Below are 18980 nucleotides of genomic sequence, written 5' to 3'. Positions count from 1 at the left end.
TTGCAGTGCCTTTCAACGTCGCCTGTGGTCAGTAGCAATTTATGTTAATCAAACAGCATAACATAACAAATCTAGTTCGTCAAGGAATGAAGATCCAAGCTTGTCAGGCTGCGATTCCATCCGGTATGCTTTTGTAGTCACCTCATTTGTAAAGTACTCACTAGGCGCGAACTTAAACTCCAGAGTGAAGCTCCTCGACTGTTCATGCTTTTAACATTTAACATTCACATCTTGTAGGTGCTTTAATACGGACTCATCATGCTCATGTATCATGCCACTGAGTACATGCACCTTCTTGAAGACTGTTAACCAGAAGTTTGGAATGCTCTTGGGCTCTTCTGTTTCTTCATCTGATTTGTTGTCCTCCACCTGGACCTGTGCTGGATTCTCATCAAGTTACTGCACTATCATGTCTCGCTGGGATTTGTTAAACTCGGCTGACCACCCATTTTCCAGAACGTATAGTCGCTCAGCTAGGTTCAGGGATTCACATACATTCGGCCCTTTGATGGACTCGATTCTCATGTCCACAATATAAAACTAATATGTGCGTTGTGTCATGCACACTGAAACTCAAGTTCACATTCACCGAACGTTTCTATCTTTTCCGAACTGTAGCGTACCGGCAATCCCGGTCGATCAACGACTTTTGGCTATGCGTTCAGCCTGTGCAAAGGGTTGGCTCTCGTTCGGATGTCGCGGTCGCCTCGTACCAATGACAAACATGGCCACATCTGGAACAGACTTTTCCAAAGGCCGGACATTGAAATGGGTCATGTCGATTGCCACATTTCTGGCACATTGGGCGGTTCCTGTTGGCCTCTTAAAATGGCCGCCTGCACTGAGACCACGTTTCTTTATGACGTGCGTCGCAGTGCTAATGGTACTGGTGTCTTCCTCTATCTTGGTGCCAAAATGCTTCGATTTGAGTGTGCTGATTTGCTGTGCAGCTAACACATTTGCATGGCAAATCTTTTTTTTTGAAAAATAATTTTTATTAAAGTTTTCACAAAATATTAACACCAAAATGTAAAGGGAACCCAATAGAATTAAATACAAAACAAAACAACCCAGTGCCCCTCTCCCCCATATACATAAAGAATAAATGAACACCCGCCGAAACACATAGCAAACATAGCAAATATATACACCCCTCAGATCCCTCAGCATAGACAAACAAAAATAAAATAGAACCCCCCCCCCCCCCCCCCCCGTTGCTGCTGCCGCTGACCATTGTCTACCGTTCTGCCAGGAAGTCTAAGAACGGTTGCAACCGCCTGAAAAACCCTTGCACCGATCCCCTTAAGGCAAATTTCACCCTCTCCAATTTAATAAACCCCGCCATGTCGTTGATCCAGGATTCCACGCTTGGGGGCCTCGCATCCTTCCACTGAAGAAGAATCCTTCGCCGGGCTACCAGGGACACAAAGGCCAGAAATGCGGCCTCTTTCGTCTCATGCACTCCCGGCTCCTCTGCAACTCCAAATATTGTGAGCCCCCAGGCTGGTTTGACCCTGGATCCTACCACCCTCGACACTGTCCTCGCTACACCCTTCCAAAATTCCTCCAGCGCTGGGCATGCCCAGAACATATGGGTGTGGTTTGCTGGGCTCCCTGAGCACCTAACACACCTGTCCTCACCCCTAAAAAACCGGCTCAACCTGGTCCCGGTCATGTGTGCCCTGTGCAGCGCCTTAAACTGTATGAGGCTGAGCCTCGCGCACGAAGAGGAAGAGTTCACCCTCCCTAGGGCATCTGCCCACTTCCCCTCCTCGATCTCCTCCCCCAAATCCTCCTCCCACTTACCTTTAAGCTCCTCCACTGAGGCCTCCTCCTCCTCCTGCATCACATGGTATGTTGCCGAAATCTTCCCCTCTCCAACCCACACCCCCAAGAGCACCCTGTCCTGTACCGTGCGTGGCGGCAGCAGCGGGAATTCCACCACTTGCCGCCTCTCAAACGCCCTTACCTGTAGATACCTAAAGGTGTTTCCCGGGGGGAGCCCGTACTTTTCCTCCAGCTCACCCAGGCTCGCGAATTTCCCATCCACAAACAGGTCCCCCAACCTTCTTATCCCTGCCCTGTGCCACCCCAAAAACCCTCCATCTATTCTCCCTGGAACAAACCGGTGGTTCCCCCATATCGGGGTCCACACCGAGGCCCCCACTTCCCCCCTGTGCCGCCTCCATTGCCCCCAAATTTTGAGGGTAGCTGCCATCACCGGGCTCATTGGAGGGAGCGGCAGCGGCGCTGTTGCCAGCTCCTCCAGGCTCGTAATTGCATGGCAAATCTTTATTGCTTGTTCCAATATCAAATCTTCTGCAGCAACCTCTCGCGGAGCTTATCATTTGATATACCAAACACAATTTGGACGCAGATCATTGAAGATTTCAAACTACTGAAATTGTAGGACTGGGCCTTCAGCCTCAACTCAGTGACAAAACTGTCGAACGATTCACCTGGTTTCTGGGTACACGTACGAAAAATGTATCTCTCAAATGTTTCATTCTTTTTGGGGGAGCAATGTCGATCAAAGTACCCAATGACTTCATCATATCTCTTGCTCTCCTGTTTATTATCAAAAGCAAAAGTATTATATATTTCAATTGCTTGTGGACCCGCCACCGTGAGCAGCGACGCAATTCGTTTTTCGCCAGGCTGTGCCTGCAGGCCAAGGGCTGATACATAGAGCTTAAACTGCTGTTTGAAGACACGCCAGTTTCCGTCTACGTTACCTGATACGTGTGATGCTTCTAAACCTTCCATCTCAAAATTTAGTGTCTTTTACTGCATTGAGTCGCCAAAGGCTGCTTTTTCAGCCGATTTGACTTCGCTTTTTACGATGTTACCCTCAAATCATCAGCACTTCTGGTACCATGTAGTGTTCCGTGAACTTGTCTTGCAATGATTTTACAGAACTGCTGGTGACTTAGCCAGAACGATGATTTATTAATCTACACGTGGTAAGGTGATGATTAGTATCTTATATAGACCAAGTTATCATAGAGTTACATTAGACTCGGAGGACTTCCGGTTGTGGCTATGCTGAGCTAAGTCACAGGTTTGGTAGCTCCCACCAGAAACGGACTTTTGGGCTCTTTTTAGGGGCCCCAGCGGCATTTGTTCGATGGTTCCCAGTGTGGGAAGATGACAGTACGATTTCCCTGGCACTGTATGGATTGGACCAGGAGTGGAGTGGTGAAAAAAGTGATTTTGGTGCAGCGAAAAGTGCGAGGGAGGAAAACCAAGATGGCGGCGGGTAGAGACCAGGCAGTGAGGGTGCAGTGGTCGCAAGAGCAGCAGGAGTTTCTCAAGTGCTACTTCACGGAATTGAAAGCAGAGCTGCTGGAGCCGATGAAGGCTTCGATCGACAAGCTGGTTGAGACCCAGAAGGCCCAAGGGGCGGCGATCTGGGAGGTGCGGCAGAAGGCCTCGGAGAATGAGGATGAGATATTGGGCCTGGCAGTGATGGTAGCGGCGCAGGAGGCACTGCATAAGAAATGGCAGGAGAAGTTCAAGGACATGGACAATCGGTCGAGGAGGAAGAACCTGCGGATTCTGGGTCTCCCGGAGGGAGTGGAGGTGTCGGATGCTGGAGCATACGTGGTCACGATGTTGAACATGTTGATGGGTGCGGGTGCCTTCCCGAGGCCCCTGGAGCTGGATGGGGCCCACCGAGTCCTGGCGAGGAGGCCCAAGTCTAACAAGCCGCTGCGGGCATCATTGGTGCAGTTCCACCGCTTGGTGGTCAGGGAGTGTGTCATAAGATGGGCAAAAAAGGAGCGGAGCAGCAGGTGGGAGAATGCAGAGGTCCGTATATACCAGGTTTGGAGCGTGGAGGTGGCCAAGAAGAGGGCCAGGTACAATCGGGCAAAGGCGGTTCTGCATCGGAAGGGGATGAAATTTGGGTTGCTGCAGCCGGCGCAACTGTGGGTCTCGTTTAAGAACCGGCACCATTACTTTGAGACGCCGGAGGAGGCATGGACCTTTATCCAGGCCGAAAAGTTGGACACGGACTGAGGGTCGGTTGTGAGGGGATGTCGCGGGGGGGTTACTGTGGTTACTGTGCTTTGGGGGATGTTCTGTTCTGTTCTGTACTGTTTCCTTGGGTGCTGGGTGCGGTAGGGTGAAATGGTTCGAAGTGGGGGTTTTGTGAGAGTGTCGGCGTCGGTGGTTGGAATGCCGGGGCCCCATTGGGGGGAGGGGAGATGGGAGGTCCGAGGTGGGGGAGCTGGTATTAGGCAGCAAAAGGGAGCTGCACGAGAGAGGGCGGGGCCGGTTTGATGGAAAGCGTGGGCTTTTTCCCGCGCTGGGGAAGGAAGGTGGCGGGGCCGAGGAGGAAGGGTGGTGTTGGAGAGGAGCGCCCGCTGATGGACAGGAGGGGGGGGAGACTACCACATTGGGGGGGTCGATGGAGTGGGGGGAGTGCCCGGGGTCAGCAGGAGTCAGCTGACTTACGGAAGTGCTATGGGGGGAGCAACGCAGCTAGGGGGGGACCTAGCTTTGGGGAGGGGTGGGGGGAACTGGGTTGCTGCTGCATTGGCCAAAGGGGAGCTGGAGCTCGGAGAGAGAGTTGGGGCAGGGGTCCGCCGCTGGGGGGAATGGAGAGGGTGTGATGCGCGGGCACGTGGCTGGCATAGAAAAGGGGATGGCTAATCGGCGGGGGGGGGGTGGCGGGAAGGCCCCTGATCCGGCTGATAACTTGGAATGTGAGAGGCCTGAACGGGCCGGACAAGAAGGCCCGTGTGTTTGACCACCTGAAGGGACTGGAGGCAGATGTGGTTATGCTCCAGGAGACGCATTTGAGGGTGGCAGATCGGGTCAGGCTGAGAAAGGGGTGGATAGGGCAGGTATTCCACTCGGGGTTGGACGCAAAGAATCGAGGGGTGGCGATTTTGGTGGGGAAGCGGGTGTCGTTTGAGGCGCTGATCATCGTGGCAGACAATGGAGGTAGGTATGTGATGGTGAGTGGTAAGCTGCAGGGGGTACGGGTGGTATTTGTGAATGTATATGCCCCGAATTGGGACGATGCCGGATTTATGCGGCGCATGTTGGGCCGGATTCCGGACTGGAGGCAGGGAGCTTGATAATGGCCGGGGACTTTAACACGGTACTGGATCCACATTGGACCGCTCCAGGTCCAGGACAGGTAAGAGGCCGGCGGCAGCCAAGGTGCTGAGGGGGTTTATAGACCAGATGGAAGGAGTGGACCCATGGAGGTTTGTCAGGCCGGGGGCCAGGGAATGTTCTTTTTTTCCCCACGTCCATAAAGCCTACTCCCGGATAGACTTCTTCGTTATGAGCAGGGCACTAATCCCGAGGATGGAGGACACGGAGTATTCGGCCATAGCCATCTCAGACCATGCCCCGCATTGGGTGGAGCTGGAGCTAGGGGAGGAGAGGGACCAGCGCCCGCTGTGGCGCCTGGATGTAGGCTTCCTGGCGGATGAGGAGGTGAGCGGGCGGATCCTGGGGTGCATTGAAAGCTATCTAGAGGCTAACGATAATGGGGAGGTGCAGGTGGGGGTGGTCTGGGAGGCGCTGAAGGCGGAGATTAGGGGAGAGCTAATCTCCACTAGTGCCCACAAGGAGAGGAAGGAGAGGAGAGAGAGGGAGAGATTGGTGGGGGAGATTTTAAGGGTGGATAGGAGGTATGCAGAAGTCCCCGAGGAGGGACGTCTCAAGGAGCGACGAAGACTCCAGGCCGAGTTCGACCTGTTGACCACCAAGAAGGCAGAGGTGCAGTGGAGGAAAGCGCAAGGGGCGGTGTATGTGTACGTGGAGAAGGCTAGTCGGATGTTGGCACACCAGCTTCGGAAGTGGGAGGCAGCGAGGGAGATTGGGGAAGTTAGGGATAAAGGAGGGAACACGGTGCGGAGTGCGGTGGGAATAAATGGGGTATTTAGAGACTTTTATGAGGGGCTGTATGGGTCTGAGCCCCCGACGGAGGAGGGGGGAATGCGTCGATTTTTGGATTGGCTAAGGTTCCTGAGGGTGGAGGAGGAGCAGGTGGCTGGGCCTGGGGCACAGGTAGGGCTGGAGGAGCTGTGTGTTGAAAATATGTAAAAATTTGTATAAAAATATTTTTTTTAAAAATAGTTACATTACACTCTCCTGGAACTACCCTTATGTACGCCTGTCCTCGGGTACACCGTACAACCTTCTGCTGGCAGCCGGATGTCACCTGACTGATGTCTGACGCCACCTGCTGATGGGCGGTCACACTGCTGAGTACACAGAATATTATCTGCAGGCTTAACACCACACCCCTGTGTGGATTTGTTTATTGGATTTGTTTATTGCCACGTGTACTGAGGTACAGTGAAAAGTATTTTTCTGTGAGCAGCTCAACAGATCATTAAGTACATGAAAAGAAAAGGAAATAAAAAGAAAATACATAATTGGGCAACACAAGGAACACAATGTAACTAGGTTTGTAGTTAATGCGGTCAGTCCATAAGAGGGTCGTTTAGGAGTCTGGTAACAGCGGGGAAGAAGCTGTTTTTGGATCTGTTTGTGCGTGTTCTCAGACTTTTGTATCTCCTGCCAGATGGAAGAAGTTGGAAGGATGAGTAAGCCGGGTGGGAGGGGTCTTTGATTATGCTGCCCACTTTCCCCAGGCAGCGGGAGGTGTAGATGGAGTCAATGGATGGGAGGCAGATTTGTGTAATGGACTGGGCTGTGTTCACGACTCTCTGAAGTTTCTTGTGGTCTTGGGCCGAGCAGTTGCCATACCAGGCTGTGATGCAGCCTGATAGGATGTTTTCTATGGTGCATCTGTATGAGTTAATGTGGACATGCCTAATTTCCTTAGTTTCCTGAGAAAGTATAGGTGCTGTTGTGCTTTCTTGGTGATAGTGTTGACGTAGGTGGACCAGGACAGATTTTTGGAGATGTGTACCCCTAGGAATTTGAAACTGCTAACCATCTCCACCTCGGCCCCGTTGATGCTGACAGGGGTGTGTAAAGTACTTTGCTTCCTGAAGTCAATGACCAGGTCTTTAGTTTTGCTGGCATTACGGGATAGATTGTTGTCACTGCACCACTCCACTAGGTTCTCTGTCTCCCTCATGTATTCTAACTCGCCATTATTCGAGATCCGGCCCACTATGGTCATATCGTCAGCAAACTTGTAGATGGAATTGGAACCAAATTTTGCCATGCAGTCGTGTGTGTACAGGGAGTATAGTAGGGGGCTAAGTACGCAGCCTTGTGGGGCCCCGGTATTGAGGGCTATTGTGGAGGAGGTGTTGTTGTTTATTCTTACTGATTGTGGTCTGTGGGTCAGAAAGTCGAGGATCCAGTTGCAGAGTGGGGAGCCAAGTCCTAGGTTTTGGAGCTTTGATATGAGCATGGCTGGGATTATGGTGTCGAAGGCGGAGCTGTAGTCAATAAATAGGAGTCTGATGTAGGACTCCTTGTTGTCGAGATGCTCTAGGGATGAGTGTAGGGCCTGGGAAATGGCGTCTTCTGTGGACCGGTTGCGGTGGTATGTGAATTGCAGTGGATCAAGGCACTCTGGGAGTATGGAGGTGATGCGCTTCATGACCAACCTCTTGAAGCACGTCATTACGACTGAAGTCAGGGCCACCGGGCGGTCGTCATTGAGGCACGTTGCCTGGTTCTTCTTTGGCACCTGTATGATGTGGTCTTCTTGAAGCAGGTGGGGACTTCGAAGCGGAGTAGGGACAGGTTAAAGATGTCCGCGAACACATCTGCCAGCTGGTTCATGCAGTCCGCTGGGCTCGGTGGTAGGTGGTTGAATTGAGGAACAGATTTCATGAGGCGGGTACCTTTTTCTCTCTGGCTTGCTAACATCTTGCATGGTCTGGTGAAGACAAATGGGTTGGAGAGAGTGAAATGTGTGTGCCAGACTGGTATTTAAATATGGCGCCAGACCCTTTGAATCCATCAGCTGAGAGCGGTTGGATGAATCAGCTGCAGGCAAGTTGGAGGGGAACTCACCTGTGCATAATTAGTCATGTTCCAAGCAAGAAACTGGTGTAGGATCCCACAGGCACTGCTGGAGTCGCCCGCCACCGTACTTAGTCTCAAAATTGGCGAATTCTGCCCATGGTGTAACCGGGGTTTTATATATCTAGATTGAGTGGTTAAGTGATGATGTGATGACATGGCTACTTAAAAGGTCACATGTCAGGAAGTGATGGAGTTCTCCCTGGCGCGTGGGCAGAGTGGAAGCATGTAGGAGCTGCTCAGTGTACTGAATTAACTAGCGTTGTTATAAATCCTTGGTTTCCTGTCATTGGAACCCAGCAATGTACAGTACAGAAAAGAAAACAGTTAAATTCCTAACAAAGATGTATTTTGCTTCATTACTAGGCCGAATGTTGGCTGCGCAATCTGGAGGAGACGATGCAAACCACAGTGCAGCAAGAAATCATGGAAGCAGTAGCAGCATATGAAGAGAAATCGAGAGATCAGTGGTTGTTTGATTACCCCGCACAAGTGGCTTTGACTGGCACTCACATATGGTGGACCACGGATGTAGGAATTGCTTTTGAGCGTCTTGAGGAAGGCTTTGAAACTGCTTTAAAAGATTACAGCAAAAAACAAGTGAGTTGCCTGTCAACAGAAGTTTCCTGATCAAATCAATAAAGACCAGTACCTTGAATTGTAACATTGAAGTTGCAGAGCCATAGACTTGACTGCTGATTTAATTCTACTTTTATCTGTACATTATACTGTTTAGTGAAATTGTAGTAAAACACAGAACTCTGGGGATTTCCTCTGAGGTTCTCCCAATTGTTCGGAGTAACTTTGCTGATGTCCTGTTCATGCAATCTAGTTCGGTTTTCCATCGATCATCCGCCAAAACTACAGTGACTGATCAGGACAATCTGAAGAAATTTTTTGCAGTTGTGTTGGACAGTTTTATTGATTACATTTTTTGTTACACAGTGGGCTTCTATTTCCCATCGTTCCCTCTTCTGTCCATTTCAAGGTGACAAACAATTAACATATACAGTCATTTTTAAACTCCAAGTTTGCTAAGAATGTATTACAGGCTTGTGGTGGTATGTATTAGGGGTAGTACGGTACCTGTGATGCCGAGAGGCTATTGGTAGACAGACACTGATTGGATCTGCCGCCTGCTGGCTCCACCCAGTAAGGCGGAGTATAAGAGCCCGGTTCTCCCAGCAGCCGCATTCTGTAACTGAGCTGCTGGGGAACAAGTCTTGCTTAATAAAGCCTCGATTGACTTCATCACTTCTCGACTTGTGAGTAATTGGTTGCGCCACAATTTATTAAGCAGACTTAAAAAGACGATGGAGCTCCGGATCGCCCCGGAGTGTCTGCGAATCAGCCCCCATGCAGCAAACTCAGCGGCCGTATTTAAACACTGGCTAGCATGCTTCGAGGGATACCTCCGAACGGCCACTGGCCGGACCACAGAAGACCAGAAAATGCAGGTCCTGCATTCCAGGGTGAGCCCGGAGATCTACACGCTCATCGAAGACGCGGAGGATTTCCCGATGGCGCTCACCACGCTGAAAGGGGTCTACATTCGGCTCGTAAACCAAGTCTACGCACGCCACCAACTCGCGATGAGACGGCAGATCCCCGGAGAATCGTTGGACGAATTCTACAGTGCGCTGCTAATATTGGGAAGGAACTGCAACTGCCCATCGGTGAGCGCAAACGAACATACGGAGCTCCTAATCAGGGATGCTTTTGTGGCAGGTATGACTTCTTCTCAAATTTGCCAGCGGCTGCAAGAGAGAGACTCATTAGGACTCACAGAGGCACGGGCCCTTGCGGCCTCCCTCGACGTGGCCTCACAAAATGCCGGTGCCTACGGCCCCGACCGCGCGGCAGCCCCTTGGGCTCCGTGGACCCCCGTTGCGACCGACTCCCCGGCACCCCCCCACCCCTCCGCAAGCCTGCGTGGTCAGAGCACCAGACCACCTGGGTGAGCCCCGCTGCTATTTTTGCGGGCAGTCGAAACACCCCCGGCAGCGCTGCCCGGCCCGCTCGGCCATCTGTAAAAGCTGCGGCAAAAAGGGGCACCACTCAGCGGTGTGCCAGTCCCGGGGGGTCGCCGCAATCTCCGGGGGAGAATGGGGACAGCAGACTCAACCCCCCCAACGATCCATGTGCGGCCAACGGGCGGCGCCATTTTGGGTCCCGGACGCCACGCGGGGAGGATGGGCGCCGCCATTTTGTGACCCCCCCCCCCGGCCACGTGCGATCCATGGACGCGGCCATTTTGTCCGCCCCCGACAGCGTGCGATCCATGGACGCTGCCATCTTGGCTGATAGCCAAGGACCCCAGCATAGACGGCTCCACGGGATCTGAAGAAAACGCCCCGATGCAACAACCACGACTGGCTTCGGTGACCCTGGACCAGTCGCGGCCCCGGACGCTCCAAATGGCAACAACAACGGTGCTGGTCAACAGCCACGAGACGCCATGTCTGATCGACTCTGGGAGCACGGAAAGTTTTATCCATCCGGATACGGTAAGATGCTGTTTTCTTTCCATTCGGCCGAGCACCCAAAAGATTTTCCTGGCAGCGGGATCCCATTCCGTAGAGATCAAAGGGTTCTGCATCGCGAACCTAACAGTGCAAGAGAGGTAGTTTAAGAATTATTGGCTTTATGTCCTTCCCCACCTCTGCGCTCCCACTCTCCTAGGGTTAGATTTCCAATGTAACCTCCAGAGCCTAACGTTCCAATTCGGCGGCCCTATACCCCCACTCACTATCTGCAGCCTCGCGACCCTCAAGGTTAAACCGCCTTCCTTGTTTGCGAACCTCACCGTCGCCACTAGGAGCAGACGATACATCGCCCAGGATCGGACGTTTATCCGGTCTGAAGTCCAGCGGCTGCTGAAGGAATGCATAATCCAGGCCAGCAATGGTCCCTGGAGAGCTCAGGTGGTAGTTGTAAAGACCGGGGAGAAGCAGAGGATGGTCGTAGACTATAGTCAAACCATTAATAGGTACACGCAGCTAGATGCGTACCCTCTCCCCCGCATATCCGACATGGTCAATTGGATTGCACAGTACATGGTCTTTTCCACCGTGGACCTTAAGTCCACATACCACCAGCTTCCCATCCGCCCGAGTGACCGCAGGTACACGGCCTTCGAGGCAGACGGGCGGCTCTACCACTTTTTAAGGGTCCCATTTGGCGTCACGAACGGAGTCACAGTCTTCCAACGGGAGATGGATCGAATGGTTGACCAGCACGGTTTGCGGGCCACGTTCCCATACTTCGACAATGTAACCATCTGCGGCCATGACCAGCAGGTCCACGGCGCCAACCTCCGCAAATTCCTCCAGACCGCTAACGCCCTGAACCTCACCTATACCGAGGAAAAATGCGTGTTTAGTACCAACCGTCTGACCATCCTGGGATACGTAGTGCGTAATGGAGTGATAGGCCCCGACCCTGAACGCATTCGCCCCCTTATGGAATTTCCCCTCCCCCACTGCTCCAAAGCCCTGAAACGCTGCCTGGGCTTCTTCTCGTACTACGCCCAGTGGGTTCCCCAATATGCAGACAAAGCCCGCCCGTTAATCCAGTCCACTACCTTCCCCCTGTCGACAGGGGGGCCTTCAGCCGCATCAAAGTGGATATCGTAAAGGCCACGATGCACGCAATCGACGAGTCCCTCCCCTTCCAAGTCGAGAGCGACGCATCTGATGTAGCTCTGGCGGCCACTTTCAACCAAGCGGGCAGACCCGTGGCCTTTTTCTCCCGGACACTCCACGCTTCAGAAATCCGCCACTCCTCAGTGGAAAAGGAAGCCCAAGCCATAGTGGAAGCTGTGCGACATTGGAGGCATTACCTGGCCGGCAGGAGATTCACTCTCCTCACTGACCAACGGTCGGTAGCCTTTATGTTCGATAATGCACAGCGGGGCAAAATCAAGAACGACAAGATCTTGAGGTGGAGGATCGAGCTCTCCACCTATAACTATGAGATCTTGTATCGTCCCGGAAAGCTGAACGAGCCGTCCGATTCCCTATCCCGCGGCACATGTGCCAACGCACAAGTAGACCGCCTCCAAACCCTCCACGAGGACCTCTGCCACCCGGGGGTCACTCGATTCTACCATTTTGTGAAGACCCGCAACCTCCCCTACTCGGTTGAGGAGGTCCGAACTGCCACCAGGAACTGCCAAATCTGCGCAGAATGCAAGCCGCACTTTTTCAGGCCAGCTGGAGCGCACCTGATAAAGGCTTCCCGTCCCTTTGAGCGCCTCAGTCTGGATTTCAAAGGCCCCCTCCCCTCCACCGACCGTGACGCGTACTTCCTAAACGTGGTGGACGAATACTCCCGTTTCCCCTTCGCCATCCCCTGCCCCGACATGACCGCGGCCACAGTCATTAAAGCCCTCTGCACCATCTTTACACTGTTCGGTTTCCCCGCGTACATCCATAGCGATAGGGGGTCCTCCTTCATGAGCGACGAACTGCGTCAGTTCCTGCTCAGCAAGGGCATTGCCTCGAGCAGGACGACCAGTTACAACCCCCGGGGGAACGGTCAGGTAGAGAAGGAGAACGATACGGTCTGGAAGACGTCCTACTGGCCCTACGGTCCAAAAGTCTCCCAGTTTCCCGTTGGCAGGAAGTCCTCCTGGATGCCCTCCACTCCATCCGGTCGCTGCTGTGTACTACCACTAATCAAACGCCTCACGAGCGCCTCCTTGTCTTCCCTAGGAAGTCCTCCTCCGGAACGTCGCTGCCGACCTGGCTGGCAGCCCCAGGACCCATCTTGCTCCGAAAGCATGTGCGGGCGCACAAATCGGACCCATTGGTCGAGAGGGTTCACCTTCTCCATGCAAACCCTCAGTACGCCTACGTGGCGTACCCCGACGGCCGACAGGACACGGTCTCCCTGCGGGACCTGGCACCCGCCGGAACCCCCCCCCCCAACACCAATCACCCCCTCCCTCCCGCCGGCGCACCCCACGGCCGCTCCCTTCCCGGGTGGATCGGTCATCCTCCCATGCCCGCCCAGGAGTAAGGAAACAGGAACAAACAGCGCAATGCTCCCAGAGACGACAGTGCCCGAGCCAGCACCTGCACCACCACCGGGGCTGAGACGATCGACGAGGACGACCAGGGCACCCACTTGACTCGTGGAATCCGTGTGACAAAACAAAAATCTGCAAATAATTCAGCCAAAATCTGTAAATAGTTAACTGTTGAGATCAATGCATAGCCACTGTCTGAAGGTAATTCCAGGATCAGCTTTGTAAACCCCTACCACCATGCGACCAACCACACCGCCGGGTTCCTTTTTAACAAGGGGTGAATGTGGTGGTATGTATTAGGGGTAGTACGGTACCTGTGATGACGAGAGGCTATTGGTAGACAGACACTGGGTCCTGATTTGATCTGCCGCCTGCTGGCTCCACCCAGTAAGGCGGAGTATAGGAGCCCGGGCTCTCCCAGCAGCCACATTCTGTAACTGAGCTGCTGGGGAACAAGTCTTGCTTAATAAAGCCTCGATTGACTTCATCAAAGAACAAAGAAATGTACAGCACAGGATCAAGCCCTTCGGCCCTCCAAGCCCGTGCCGACCATGCTGCCCGACTAAACTACAATCTTCTACACTTCCTGGGTCCGTATCCCTCTATTCCCACCCTATTCATGTATTTGTCAAGCTGCCCCTTAAATGCCACTATCGTCCCTGCTTCCACCACCTCCTCCGGTAGCGAGTTCCAGGCACCCACTACCCTCTGCGTAAAAAACTTGCCTCGTACATCTACTCTAAACCTTGTCCCTCTCACCTTAAACCTATGCCCCCTAGTAATTGACCCCTCTACCCCGGGGAAAAGCCTCTGACTATCCACTCTGTCTATGCCCCTCATAGTTTTGTAGACCTCTATCAGGTCGCCCCTCAACCTCCTTCGTTCCAGTGAGAACAAACCGAGTTTATTCAACCGCTCCTCATAGCTAATGCCCTCCATACCAGGCAACATTCTGGTAAATTTCTTCTGCACCCTCTCTAAAGCCTCCACATCCTTCTGGTAGTGTGGCGACCAGAATTGAACACTATACTCCAAGTGTGGCCTAACTAAGGTTCTATACAGCTGCAACATGACTTGCCAATTCTTATACTCAATGCCCCGGCCAATGAAGGCAAACATGACTACCTTCTCCACCTGTGTTGCCCCTTTCAGTGACCTGTGGACCTGTACTCCTAGATCTCTCTGACTTTCAATACTCTTGAGGGTTCTACCATTCACTGTATATTCCCTACCTGCATTAGACCTTCCAAAATGCATTACCTCACATTTGTCCGGATTAAACTCCATCTGCCATCTCTCCGCCCAAGTCTCCAAACAATCTAAATCCTGCTGTGTCCTTTGACAGTCCTCATCGCTATCCGCAATTCCACCAACCTTTGTGTCGTCTGCAAACTTACTAATCAGACCAGTTACATTTTCCTCCAAATCATTTATATATACTACAAACAGCAAAGGTCCCAGCACTGATCCCTGTGGAACACCACTGGTCACAGCCCTCCACTTAGAAAAGCATCCTTCCATTGCTACTCTCTGCCTTCTATGACCTAGCCAGTTCTGTATCCACCTTGCCAGCTCACCCCTGATCCCGTGTGACTTCACCTTTTGTACTAGTCTACCATGAGGGACCTTGTCAAAGGCCTTACTGAAGTCCATATAGACAACATCCACTGCCCTACCTGCATCAATCATCTTAGTGACCTCCTCGAAAAACTCTATCAAGTTAGTGAGACACGACCTCCCCTTCACAAAACCATGCTGCCTCTCACTAATATGTCCATTTGCTTCCAAATGGGAGTAGATCCTGTCTCGAAGAATTCTCTCCAGTTATTTCCCTATCACTGAAGTAAGGCTCACCGGCCTGTAGTTCCCTGGATTATCCTTGCTACCCTTCTTAAACAGAGGAACAACATTGGCTATTCTCCAGTCCTCCGGGACATCCCCTGAAGACAGTGAGGATCCAAAGATTTCTGTCAAGGCCTCAGCAATTTCCTCTCCAGCCTCCTTCAGTATTCTGGGGTAGATCCCATCAGGCCCTGGGGACTTATCTACCTTAACATTTTTTAAGACACCCAACACCTCATCTTTTTGGATTTCAATGTGACCCAGGCTATCTACACACCCTTCTCCAGACTCAACATCTACCAATTTCTTCTCTTTGGTGAATACTGATGCAAAGTATTCATTTAGTACCTCGCCCATTTCCTCTGGCTCAACACATAGATTCCCTTGCCTATCCTTCAGTGGGCCAACCCTTTCCCTGGCTACCTTCTCGCTTTTTATGTACGTGTAAAAAGCCTTGGGATTTTCCTTAACCCTATTTGCCAATGACTTTTCGTGACCCCTTCTAGCCCTCCTGTCTCCTTTCTTAAGTTCCTTCCTACTTTCCTTATATTCCACGCAGGCTTCGTCTGTTCCCAGCCTTTTAGCCCTGACAAATGCCTCCTTTTTCTTTTTGACGAGGCCTACAATATCTCTCGTTATCCAAGGTACCCGAAAATTGCCGTATTTATCCTTCTTCCTCTCAGGAACATGCCGGTCCTGAATTCCTTTCAACTGACACTTGAAAGCCTCCCACGTTTCACATGTTGATTTGCCCTCAAACATCCGCCCCCAATCTATGTTCTTCAGTTCCCGCCTAATATTGTTATAATTAGCCATCCCCCAATTTAGCACATTCATCCTAGGACCACTCTTATCCTTGCCCACCAGTACTTTAAAACTTACTGAATTGTGGTCACTGTTACCAAAATGCTCCCCTACTGAAACATCTACCACCTGGCCGGGCTCATTCCCCAATACCAGGTCCAGTACCGCCCCTTCCCTAGTTGGACTGTCTACATATTGTTTTAAGAAGCCCCCCTGGATGCTCCTTACAAACTCTGCCCCGTCTAAGCCCCTGGCACTAAGTGAGTCCCAGTCAATATTGGGGAAGTTGAAGTCTCCCATCACCACAACCCTGTTGTTTTTACTCTTTTCCAAAATCTATCTACCTATCTGCTCCTCTATCTCCCGCTGGCTGTTGGGAGGCCTGTAGTAAACCCCCAACATTGTGACTGCACCCTTCTTATTCCTGATCTCTACCCATATAGCCTCACTGCCCTCTGAGGTGTCCTCCCGCAGTACAGCTGTGATATTCTCCCTAACCAGTAGCGCAACTCCGCCTCCCCTTTTACATCCCCCTCTATCCCGCCTGAAACATCTAAATCCTGGAACGTTTAGCTGCCAATCCTGCCCTTCCCTCAACCAGGTCTCTGTAATGGCAACAACATCATAGTTCCAAGTACTAATCCAAGCTCTAAGTTCATCTGCCTTACCCGTAATACTTCTTGCATTAAAACATATGCACTTCAGGCCACCAGACCCGCTGTGTTCAGCAACTTCTCCCTGTCTGCTCTGCCTCAGAGCCCCACTGTCCCTATTCCCTAGTTCTCCCTCAATGCTCTCACCTTCTGACCTATTGCTCCCGTGCCCACCCCCCTGCCATACTAGTTTAAACCCTCCCGTGTGACACTAGCAAACCTCGCAGCCAGGATATTTATGCCTCTCCGGTTTAGATGCAACCCGTCCTTCTTATATAGGTCACACCTGCCCCGGAAGAGCTCCCAGTGGTCCAGATAACGGAAACCCTCCCTCCTACACCAGGTGTTTAGCCACATGTTTAGCTGCTCTATCTTCCTATTTCTAGCCTCACTGGCACGTGGCACAGGGAGTAGTCCCGAGATTACAACCCTAGAGGTCCTGTCTTTTAACTTTCTGCCTAGCTCCCTGAACTCCTGCTGCAGGACCTCATGCCCCTTCCTGCCTATGTCGTTAGTACCAATATGTACAACGACCTCTGCCTGTTTGCCCTCCCCCTTCAGGATGCCCTCTACCCGTTCGGAGACATCCTGGACCCTGGCACCAGGGAGGCAACATACCATCCTGGAGTCTCTTTCACGTCCACAGAAGTGCCTATCTGTGCCCCTGACTATAGAGTCCCCTATTACTATTGCTCTTCTGCGCTTCTCGACTCGTGAGTAATTGGTTGCGCCACAAGGCTGTAAAACAATTCCATCCACCTTTTATTCTTCTGTGATGTTCTGGTCATAATCTTCATAGTGTGTAAAGTATAAGATTGAGTTTATAAGATTAGACTAATTTGCGTCCCTCACTATCCATTAAGTTTGCTTCAGATATTCAATCAGCACAGTTTTTATATTTTGGTTAATACATGAACAGGGGTTGCATTGCAAATATAGCGCTTTCTGGAATAAGTAATCAATGTATGACATGTAGTGTACTGTACCCTATCTTTTTGAGTCGTCAAATATAATTATTTTTATTGCAGATTGCTCAGCTAAATGCTCTTATAAACATGCTACTAGGGGAGCTCACCCATGGTGATCGTCAGAAGATTATGACAATCTGTACAATTGATGTACATGCCAGAGATGTTGTAGCAAAGCTCATAGCACAGAAGGTAATTTGTTGTAGCAATTACCCTAATGCATTCTTAAAAGCATAAAATAAACATAATTTCCTTGTAAAGGGGCTGCTCAGTTGTTTCTGGAAAGAAATGACAATGTTTTGATTCAGTCACTTGTGTCTTTTCCATTGATATGCTACATAATTACATTTACCAACTAAACTACAAGATTTACTTTGTGGTATTTAGTGGAAATTCCTCAAAGTTTCAACGACAACGCTTTTCGAGCGAATGCTGTTTTAATACACGTCCTTTTTATTTTTGTCTTTGCAGTTAGAGCTTACATAAGTGCTACACAACTGAAACTGGTTCTACACACTGCACATCACTACTCAATATTCATTCAGATGTTGCATACCCTTGATATCTTTGTTTTTAAATAAATTGAATCTTCAATCTCTCTAATCACTGCATTTATGTCAAAGTGTTTTAAAATGATCTTGAGGAAAATCTGTTCTGTTGAATAAATGAAGCCCATTTTAATTGCATTCAATCCATTAATAATTCTGTCATGTATAGAGGAACAGAATAACAGATGGTAGATTAAGATGTTCAGTGCCGAATGTATATGAATTAGATGGAGCTTTTATTAAAAAAAGCATTTTTCTGTTTCTTTTAATTATACATTACTTCTACCATATATGAAGTTCTATGATATATTATTGTCAGGTCAATGCGATTCCAAACCTTGTTTTCAAAAGCCAGATGCATTCACTGTTGGAGTCAGGTAGAGTGCACATTGTACCATTGCAAATGGCACAATGGCAAAATCCTTACAACATTTGAGATAGTTGTGTTATTTTGAAAATACAGTTTACGCACAAGGGATCTCTGCAGAAAATAATGACTTCTCAGAAAAAATGTTAAAACTTTGGTTTCCTGGCCTGAGGGGATAGAAAGCAAACAAAATTACCGTTTTGTGCCCCTATATTTCTGTATCATATTCTTTTAATTTTGCAAGATGTTGCTAATATGTCAATTAATTAAATATTGGCCTGCATTTTCACCAAGTTAGGATGTCTCGGGAGCCCTTTAAAAATGGCAGGCAGTCCCGTTTCCAGGATTCCCGACCCCATTCCCAGGCTGTCTGATTTTCAGGAGTGCATTTAAAGGGTGCGAGCAAGTTCCTGTCAAAAGCCGCATTTGGCACTCCAGATTTATTGGCTCCATTTTAAAGTAGGCACCTCCTACTTTGCAATTTTCTTTTTTTATATATAAATTTAGAGTACCCAATTATTTTTTTTTCCAATTAAGGGGCAATTTAGCGTGGCCAATCCACCTAATCTGCACATCTTTGGGTTGTGGGAGTGAAACCCACGCAGACATGGGGAGAATGTGCAAACTCCACATGGACAGTGACCCATGGCTGTGATTCGAACCCGGGTCCTCAGCGTACCCTGCAATTTGCATGGGGTTGGGCGAGGTTTTTAAAGATTCATGGTTCATGGAGTCCTAGTTTGCATGAGCGGACCTTTGAAAAGATAAATTCAAAAGGTCCTCCTCTGGCTC

At 50.5% G+C, this 18980-nt stretch overlaps 1 protein-coding gene across 1 annotated transcript in view; it reads left to right on the top strand.

Annotated features, from left to right (window-relative positions):
• The window catches only part of dnah9l (dynein, axonemal, heavy polypeptide 9 like), a 1249478-nt gene that overhangs the window by 409624 nt on the left and 820874 nt on the right, over nt 1-18980 (top strand). Inside the window, exons 28-29 of the mRNA XM_072476205.1 lie at nt 8341-8574; nt 17334-17465. Coding sequence (XP_072332306.1) covers nt 8341-8574; nt 17334-17465 — 366 coding nt within the window. The remainder of the gene's footprint in view (nt 1-8340; nt 8575-17333; nt 17466-18980) is intronic.

The sequence above is a fragment of the Scyliorhinus torazame genome, chromosome 2 (assembly GCF_047496885.1).
Source record: "Scyliorhinus torazame isolate Kashiwa2021f chromosome 2, sScyTor2.1, whole genome shotgun sequence".
NCBI classification, from domain to species: domain Eukaryota; kingdom Metazoa; phylum Chordata; class Chondrichthyes; order Carcharhiniformes; family Scyliorhinidae; genus Scyliorhinus; species Scyliorhinus torazame.
This window is presented reverse-complemented; position numbering and strand designations above follow the sequence as displayed.